Raw genomic sequence first — 10000 nt, forward strand, 5'->3', positions numbered from 1 at the left:
GTAATTTTCAATTGTACATAAAACAACTTGCGCTATGGGTCACAGTGGCCAGGAATATGGTGCACAGCCTGGAAATGGTGTGCTCCCAAGAGCCGGTGCTCTTCCAGTCACTGCTTACACACGTTACATTCCACATTCGTTTATCGATGGGAATAATGCTAAAGTCTTTTGTATACGCCATATGAGTCAAATCACACTCCAAAAAGTTTGTGCACTCGTGGCGAGTGTTTTCCATCACCTTGGTCTTCACTCATGATGGCAGTTCATGTCACCCTGGCAGCAATGTCATCCGGATCCAAGGGGTTAATTTTATTACTCCTTCATGATTGTACATATATATATATATGTGTGTATATATTTGACGTGATGGGGTGGTGTATATGCAAAAATTAGATTCTGATTTAAATTATGCAGATTTTAAGATGTAGATTCTAATATTAACCCAGTGCTGATGGCGGAATAAGGGATTGTTGGCGCACTTCAGCAGTTTCCCTGTTTGTGCCTGGCTCGATTGGTAGTTTGCGAGTGACATTTGGCTTTTATATTGCTATAATTTATAAAAATGTTATAAATTTTGAAGGTTTACTTTCATTATAGCTGCTATTGCCTACAATCTTTACCATTTAAATAAAACTGCTATTTTCGGAGTAAAACAAACTCAGCCATTGTTGCGAGGATGGGGATGATGCGATGCCATCCATTTTTCTGTCCACAACAGCCATGACATGTACGCACATGCCAGCTGTTGGTTACGGGTTAATTGTGGATTAATTTATCTTCTCTGCATCCACTCATACAGCATATAGATATAGTTGTCCTTTTTTTAATTGTTTTTACATTTTGAAAAGATGTTAGAATCTGTAATTTGCACAGGGAGAGGAACGTCTATGTTGCTATTGGAAAATTTCCAGGCAGCGCTAGTTATAAATTGACATTACATATCCTTAACTGTGAAAAGGACTTGGGAAAATTTCTCTCCAGGTTTTTACATATTGTGCAAAAAAATGACACCTTTTTTTTGGGGGGATGGGGGTTATGAAATTTAGTAAGCCAGATTTGTGGCAAGTAGGAACTTGAAAGTTAACATCATATCAGTTGAAATTTGTTATTTTTTAGATTTATGAAAGAGTAACCAGATGTTTTGTTAATTGAAATTCAGTATATTTCCCATACACTGTTTTGTTTAGAGGCCAGATTAGTGTATGACCTTAAGAAGAAATATGTAATTTATTATAATTTTGGGTACATCCAACTTAATGATGTATCCAACACAATTACTACCCTTAAGAATTAATTGAGCAAGGAATACTTGATTTTTTCTCCAATTTAATGTAGCTTTATTTTCATTTGGTGTGCATGGAGTGTTTTTTATGCACCATCAAATATAGGAACTACACTTATTCATGACTCTTCTTTGTGATGGTAATGTGAAAAGGTTCACTGAAATATGAAAAAAAGATAATGAAAAGCTCACTAAATACTTTGTCATGGTTTATTATCTATATAGTGAACAAACTGGGTAGCCAAGAAGACTAAAATTTGCAAATATGGTTTTATATTATTGAGGTAATAGACTAGTTGCTTGTGTTGAATGCAGTTCCATATTTCAAGGGTGGCATTGCCCAGGTTAGCTGAAATTTTGTGCTTTAGTGAATAGAATTATAAGGGGTCAATTAAGGCAGCTCTGACTTGTGAATGAATTAGCAGGTTGTTACTAAGCAGCTCTTGAGTGCTTGCTTAAGATGATATATTCAATAGAATGGATAGTGTTGAAAAATGTACTTCACCCTTTGGATCAGGATGCTTCACTGCCTGCATGTGGCCCAAAATACCAGCATTAGGCTTACTTGAACAGCCACTCTGCCAGGTGTGCATCCTGAAGGCTGAGCACGCAAGAACACTCGTCTGCAAGACTCCAAGCCTCCCCTTTGCAATGTTATTTTCTCTTTTCTCTGCATAAGTTTTTTTTTTTTTTTTTTTCCAATCTATATTTGTCATTTGATTTGCTTTATCCAGATGATATTGTTTTCCTTGCACAAACTCCTCATCATCTCATTAGGTAGTCCATAATTTGGTGTAATGATAATAACAATAAGTAATATTCAATTTTATTGTAATACAATCTCTGCCAGTCACAGCAGGCAGGAATTGGATCCTGAGCTTGGAAATAGTGTCCGCCCTGGAGCCAGTGTTATTAATCATGGCTCACAGATAGTACATTTCACACACGTTTATCAATGGAAATAATGCAAATGCCTCATCATAAATGCCGACTGAGTCTTATCATTATTTCCATTGACAAATGAGTGTTTATCAGTGGAGCCATGACTGGAAGAATGCCGCCTCCACAGAGGATGATACTTCCATGCTCAGGGTCCTATTCTTATCTGCCATGACTGACGTATTACAGCAAATCAAGTGACAAGTATAGACACTGGAAAATGTCCAAAAAGCTAAAAATGCTTATGCAGAAAAAGATAATGTAATATTGAAATCTAGATATTCAGTATATATATATTTTTTTCTTCTCTTTTGATTAATAGATTTGTTTTTGTTTTCAGGTTGACGGAAAGTTGTTGTGCTGGCTCTGCACACTGTCATACAAGCGAGCGCTAGCAAAAACAAAAGTAACAGATCCTGCTAGGCATTCTCACATAAAGCTTGGTTCGCGTTCTGGACACCACAAGGATAAGGAAAGGTACAGTTATAACTGAATTATTTATCTTTGCCATTAGAATTGCTACAGGTCACTGGTCTCCTATCTTTACATGATACAAAAAAGAAAAGAAAATTGGCCATGAAAACTATTTCCAATATAGAGTACAGAAAAAATGACTAGGTTAGTTTTTTATGTACAGTAGATACTTAAAGTTTATATTTTTAGTTTATAAGAAAGTATTCACTTTTTCTCCTCACTTTTCTCTCTTCTTCCTTTTCTTTTTCTCTTGTCTTCTCTTCTCTTTTTTCTCCCTTCTCTTTTCACTTCTCTTTTCTCTTTTTTCTCTTTTCTTCTCATCTCATTTCTATTCTTTTTCTTTTTTTTCTCTTTTTCACTTCTCTTCTCTTCTCTCAAAAAAGAAAACAGAAGAAAAAGAAAATCCAGTTGAAAATATACTACTACTGATTGCCACTGTAATATCGATTGTACTTTTATTTTAACATTGTCTTTTCATGTAGATGGCACTACAAGTACTCAACCTCTAAGGAATCTGTAGGCCCACATGATTTTGCCTGATATCTCCTTTCCTTGAGCATTTAGGAAATGTGCTTTTCTTTTCGTGATATTAACCCCTTGAATCCAGTTATGTCACAGCAAGCACATGGCGGAAAGTACGGGCATTAGGTTACATAAGTCGCGCTCTGCTAGGTATGTGGTGTTTAGGCTGGGCACATATGAATGGTGTGTAGGCTGGGCACATATGAACACGTATGTGGTGAGAAGACTTTATGCTTCCCCTTTGCAAAGTTATATTGCATAACTTTTTAACAATTTCGCCATTTTTCAAAGTCTGTTTTTGTCTTTTGTGTTGCTTTATCCTGATGGTAATAGACTATTTTTCTTGCACAGACCCCATATCATATCTAAGTAGTAAATAACTCGGTGGAAGGGAAAAAAGTAACATTTTAACGATGCTGAGCTTCGAAATAGTGTCCTCCCTGGAGCTGGTGCTTTTCCAGTGATGGCTTATGGACATTACATTCCAAACCCGTTTATCAATGGAAATAGTCAAATGCCCCTTTCTAAATGCCAAATGAGTCTAATAACCCTCCAAGAGATTTGTGCACTCGTGGTGAATCTTTTCCTTCACTCTGACCTTCGCTCATGACAGCAAGTTTGTCTCCCGACCTGCAGCCATTTCTACCCATGAAAGTATTTTCATGTCACTGATTCCTGTTTCAAAAAATGGCATAGGAATCTTTATAAAAAGTAGCATGTAGGGTATTAGTTGAGAAAATTTAATAATGTTTTTTTTGGGGGGGGGGGGGATGTAACCTGAGTATCCAACTCGCCTCATTTAGCAATTTTATACTATGCACAGAAAACTGGTAAATTTTTGTTTGTAACAGCATTATGGGCTACTCTCCAGACCCTCTGTGATCCCCTGATAGTTGTATGCATATCAAGATTTTAACCACCTCCATGTGGATGACATGACCATCATGTCATGAAAAATTTTGGCTGGAGGGGAATGTGACGTGAACATGCTTTCATGGGAAAATCTGGCTGCAGGCCTGAGTGGCGTGAACCTGTCGTGAGCATTTTGGTTGAAGGCTAGGATGATGGTTAAAACCTCTTGGAAAGTGATTAGAATCATTTGACTTTGAGAAAGGGCTTTTGCATTATCCCATTATTTTAGTCCATGTGATTGTCGTGAAGCAATTGTATCCAAGGGGTTAAACTACTGATCTGGCCTCGCACCCATAGGAAAAGCCGGAACTACTTGCAGCAGGGCTTGAGCATCACTATATAATTTGGGGGGGTTTAGCACAGACAGGTACTCAAAGGGCTAAGCAAATATTCATATACTGTGCAGCTGCATGGAGATTTTGAAGGTTTTTCGATAGTATTATAGTCTGAAGATTTAGAGTTTTAAGATAAGCAGTTTTATATGGTAAATGCTCTTTTTTATGATAGTGATAGTTTTTCAGTTTTCTTTTCAAGATGTTTTTGGAAAATGAGAACATGTAGATACAGACAAATGTAATTGTCTGCATTTATCCATGCCATTATTAATAGTTTTTCAGTTTTCTTTTCAAGATATTTTCAGAAAATGAGAACATATAGATACAGACAAATGTAATTGTCTGCATTTATCCATGCCATCATTAATGTCTAATGGTGGAATTGGGAAAATGTCAAAAGATGGTGAATATTGATTTATAACTTAGGCATGTTCATCTTTCATTGGTTTAATACTCAATTTTTATTCTTTCCTTTTTCTGACTATAACAGACATAAGCTGAGTGGCCACAATAAAAGACCCAATAGACCCGATGTTACGAAAATGCCACAAGAAGAGCCTCCGGCAAAGGTATCATGTGCTATATGCTCTCCTTCTTTTTCTTTTCTTTTTTTCTTCTTTTTTTATTTATTTTTTTGTTTTTTGCTTTAGCCAAGACCAGTGTGGGTTAATAAAGAATTATATCTGGGGCCATACGTTTTTTATTTCTTATTTTGTTGGTTTGTGTAATGCTAGTTGCAAAAGGGGGAAAAAAAACCCTCTCAAAATATTAGGAAATCAGGAGGACACACACACTAATCTTAGTATTATCTGTGCTGAGTTTTGATTTATTTTTATATTTGATATTTTTATTTTTTGCAATGAATATGTTTTAATGTTTTTCATTTTGTTGTGCAAGGCTTTTGCTATACATAGCATTAGTGATCTAAGTGCTGCATGTTGCTTATAAGTGAATAGTGAAGCTGTACAAAAGGGACCTAGTCATGCTTTGATTTATGAGTTTAAATTAGAAAAGCCATATTTTATTTTGGTTCTGTGATATTTTCACTTTCACAGTTTAATTTGCCTAGCCCACAAAATTAGAGAAATAAAAAGCGAATGGCCTTGCTATTTGGTTTTGCTATCTACAAGGAAGGAACTGTTTTTAATCAAAAGGAGGAAGGTAAGTTCTTGCAGTTAAGAAATGAAGTGATAATTTTAAGCAAGATCGTACAGGCTGTAAAGTACAGTACAACTGGAAGGAAATATTGTAATAAGAATTTCAATATCTTACATATCAGTTTGGAGGAAGGCAGCCAAGTAAATTAGTCATTTACCTCCTTATATTTTTGAGCTAGTAATTTCTGATGTGAGCATCATATGGTTTCTTGATGTGTTTTCATTCCTTTGTCAACACTTACAAGAGTTTTCTCATGTTTTCAGCTGGGATTATATGATACAGACAAAGACATTCAGAGTGTGGAAACACATGACAAATTTAAGAAATTGGTAAGTGTTAAGTAATAACAGAAAAGGTAAAGGATCCCAGAAAGAGGGATTGAAACATGAGAGTTGAGGCGCTCATGCTATGAGCACTTTAAAGGAAAATCTGAATAAGTCTTTTGGTGAGTACAATGGAAAAGCCATGGAAAAGGATTTCCTTGAAAAGGGCAGTCACTGTCAGGAAGCTGAATAGGTTGAGGAATAAGTCGAATAGTGTGAGTGAGAAGGGATGGAGAGAATGGACGAAGAGAGTCTATCAAAAAGAGGAATTGTGTATTAGGAAGTTTGGCACTTGGTGAGCCTGAGGAAGATCGATTACAAGGTACAAGTATAGGGAGAGTGATTCAGCAATGTTAAGATTCGTAAGAGTCTATCAACCTAAGGTAAGAGAAGGTTATATTAGTATAAGCAAATAGTGTTAATGGCAATAGATCAGTTTCAGAGTTAAACTCAAGTTTAAGAAGTTATTCTTTTTTTTTTTTTTTCTTCTTTTTTCTTCTTTTTTTTATAAGTTTAATGGAGTTTCACTTGTTAGATGGGAAGGATAATTTTCTTAAAAAGTAATGTACTGTAGTCATTTGGGTTTATCAGACTAAATTTCATACTTTAGATATTCTGTTTATAGATTGATTTACTTCCTTTTCATTAAATCCAGTACAGAGCAAAGAATTTTGGCTATCCAGTGTGGATATCAAAACATCTACATGTATGTGATTAAATCTGTTAACAGATGCATCATCATAGAATATATATATATATATATATATATAGTTTGTTTTTGATAATACTGAAACTTAAACACCAATGTATTACCAGGTATCAAGAAATTCTGGTCCAGTTCGAGATGACCCAGGAACAGCTGATCAGCTTGTGCTAATAACACAGCTAAGGGAACGAATAGCTCATCTTGAGAAGCAACTTTCAGGCAAAGATTCCCAGCTTTTGGCAAAAGAAAAACAGGTAAACTTTGGATTGTAGATAATGAGTGCATGTTATAAAAAGTGGGTGAAATAGCAAGTAAAAAAATGGAACCTGCATCACTTGCCCAAAATTTCACAGGTTGTGGGAGTTAGTGTATCAGAAAAATAGGGTTGTGGAGAGGAGGGGTGGTCTGAATGCTTCATGGTAAAATTTCTCCTGTTTGTATGTTGTTTTTACTTTGTTGTTTGCTTGTATTCCCTCTTTTCAGTTTATGTATAATCTATATTTAGGTGTTAAATGATTGGTGCCAAGAGGCTATGTATACCTGCCTTGGCCATTTTGAATTTGACACAAGATGGCTCCACAAGTATATAGTTATCAAAAGAGTCAGCTACAAGGCTTATCAGATCCTGCCTGTTTACCCTATTCCTTGAATTTTTGAAAAGCTTTTTATTTTTGTTATCATTTTTAATAATGTTATAGTGATGGTAATGTCAGTATTAATTATAATAATAATGTCCATAACAATAATGATAGTACTAGAAATGAAAATTTTCCCCCAAATTCAAGGAATGGAGTTAACAGGTGAGTTCAGGTAGGCCTAATTATTGGTACCTTGGTGGCTAAGCACTTGTAAATCCATGTGTCAAAAAAAAAAAAAAAAAAAAAAAAAAAAAAAAAAAAAAAAAAAAAAATGCTGATTGATTAACTACTCAAACTTTCTCCTTTTTTGATTCAGATGACTGAATTGAAGGCAAGTCAGTTCACGTTCGAACAGGAGCTCCGCCAGAAGATGAAGAATTGCAGCCGGGATTATGAAAGCAAAGTAGAGATCTTGCAGAAGAAGATTCGTGAACAAAGCCGAGAGATTGCTGTGTTAATGAAAGGCAAAAAGAAGGGTGATAGGAATGCCACTCTCTCAGCCACAGACGGAGGCTCATCTGGGACAGACAGTCCTTCTGTAGGGTAATGATTAATGCCTAAGTCCTGGCAGTTTTATTGTTGGTTTCATTTGATTTAGGCTGACATGTATCATACATTGCAGTCTGTTTCATCTGCTTGTTTTAATAGTCAGGAATGATGACTCCACTAATTTTCAGCTGTGTGGAAGTTTCTGTATTAATATAGATACCTCTTTCTTAGTTGATCTTTTACATTCTTGTTTGACAATGGCCACCTAAACAGTGAGTGGAAACTCAGAAATGGTTAGATATGAATGATCTTGATGTAGATGAATATTTTTTTATTCACTGTAATGAATTGGAGATTGTAACTTTTGAAACACAGATTTAAAATATCAGTATTCATATGGCTAATTTACAGTTGTATTTAACATTTTGATATTTGGTTAATGTTCCGTGTACAAGGAATTTAACAAATGTAATTTATCAATTGTGCTGCCAAGTTTAAAGAGATTTCATCTACTGCTTTGCAAGTGTTTTAAAGAAGTGCTAAGGACAGTTGTTTCTGTGGCATGAATAATATTCCATTTTAGACATGGTTAGGAATTTTAGAATATGTAATATGTATTTTTAATAGTAGTAATATTCTTTCAGTGGGATATCTTCAGGTAAAAAAGTATGATTATAAGTTACAAATGAAACGTGGTAGGCCTTGTTCCAGGTAAAGTATAAAACCTGTTCATTTTCGAAGACTAATATGTAAGAAATATAAATTATTAGGGCTTTTTTGTGTAGTAAAGTAATGGAGTAAAATGTTAAAAGTCATGTGATTCTTAAAAGAAAGTCACTACATTTTAGCTGACATTTTCCAGTATTGTATTTCAGTTTTAAGACACTGGTTTTCATTTTTTTTAATGTTATAAGTAGTTGCATATTATGATGATCATGATTAACTGTAGGTACATAGCATAAAGATAGATACTGTGCTATTAACAGTACACCAACTAAAGGCTTGATATATATGATTGGGAACTAGTGATCAGCAAGTGTATATAGATGTGTTCAAACCTATATTAAGAAGTGTAAGGCTATATATTTAATACACACTTTCTGTAGTTATTTTGGAAGTAAATGGTTACTGTTATATGATGTAATGCAGAGATTATTATTCTGTATTTTGTGATTATCATTCATCAATGAAGCAGTTAACAGTGACAAGAAAAATATCACAAGATATTTTTTTCACATAAAATGTAGGTGAAGGGACTGTAATATATCATGTATGATATTTTTTTAGTAGTTACCCAAACAATTTTATTTTGGACTATGATCTTAAGCATTGGAAACTAGAACAAATAGTGAAGAGTATATGATGACCCCATTCTCCTAAGATGTAAGAATTTGATTTTAGAAAGTAGATCTTTATATTTGGATTTTTCGACCATTATCTTAGTATACGGAAATGTAACTATCTGATGTTTGTGAATATTCATGGGGGGTCTTATCTTCAACAAGTTTTCTTTTTTTATGGTACATTGTAGTTCTTTCCTTTGAACTACTAATGAGTATGATTGATTGAATTCAATAAATTTCATTATGGAAAATTGCTCACTTCAAAAGCATTGTAGTCAATATTTGATTGTATTGTAAGTGCAGGGAATGTTTGAGTGAACCTGCAGATGCTGTAAGTCGATATGGTTATGTCCTAAATTTACATGAAAGTATAGTTTAAACCCAAATTCAGTTTTGATTATAGGTTTGGTTACTAGTAATGAAACTATTAATCTTCTCTATATCAGGAATTTTATGAATTTGTTGTATATTTGGATATTCCTAAGTAGAATTTGTATTGCAGCATTTATGATATTTGGTGTTGTCTTTTTAGACATTATTAGAAGCCATGATCTTTTTTGTATAATGAAGCTGCAAGGTTCCACACATTCAGAAGATTGTGAAGTAATATTTTATTATCAAAAAGACTTTTCATAGTTTTTATGGAATTTTGTATATATAGGATACTTGTACTTTGTGTTTTTTAAATCAGTCATTGGATTTATGTATATTTCTGATACTTAACACGATATTAACTATAGTAATTGTTTCATGTGTATTTGCACAGGCTTTATAAACAGTTTGCTTACTTTTTTGGATTTGAAATAATTGAGTGATTTTAAACATTGATTTCACTGCTGTTGTTTCTGTATTTCCAAATAATTATTTTTGAGGTCACAA

At 34.1% G+C, this 10000-nt stretch overlaps 1 protein-coding gene across 3 annotated transcripts in view; it reads left to right on the plus strand.

Moving 5' to 3' along the window:
* LOC113815828 (protein FAM76A) overlaps positions 1–10000 on the plus strand; it is a 28342-nt gene that overhangs the window by 17499 nt on the left and 843 nt on the right. Inside the window, exons 4-9 of one of the 3 annotated variants that reach the window (XM_070122121.1) lie at positions 2562–2698; positions 4955–5033; positions 5886–5951; positions 6762–6905; positions 7606–7832; positions 8423–10000. The exon at positions 8423–10000 is cut by the window's right edge and continues 843 nt beyond it. In XM_070122121.1, coding sequence (XP_069978222.1) covers positions 2562–2698; positions 4955–5033; positions 5886–5951; positions 6762–6905; positions 7606–7832; positions 8423–8450 — 681 coding nt within the window. In that variant the 3' untranslated portion in view covers positions 8451–10000. Of the gene's footprint in view, positions 1–2561; positions 2699–4954; positions 5034–5885; positions 5952–6761; positions 6906–7605; positions 7977–8422 lie in introns of those variants that run through there. The other 2 variants (XM_070122122.1, XM_070122123.1) reach the window with 2 other exon arrangements.

Source organism: Penaeus vannamei, chromosome 5 (assembly GCF_042767895.1).
Source record: "Penaeus vannamei isolate JL-2024 chromosome 5, ASM4276789v1, whole genome shotgun sequence".
Lineage (NCBI taxonomy): Eukaryota > Metazoa > Arthropoda > Malacostraca > Decapoda > Penaeidae > Penaeus > Penaeus vannamei.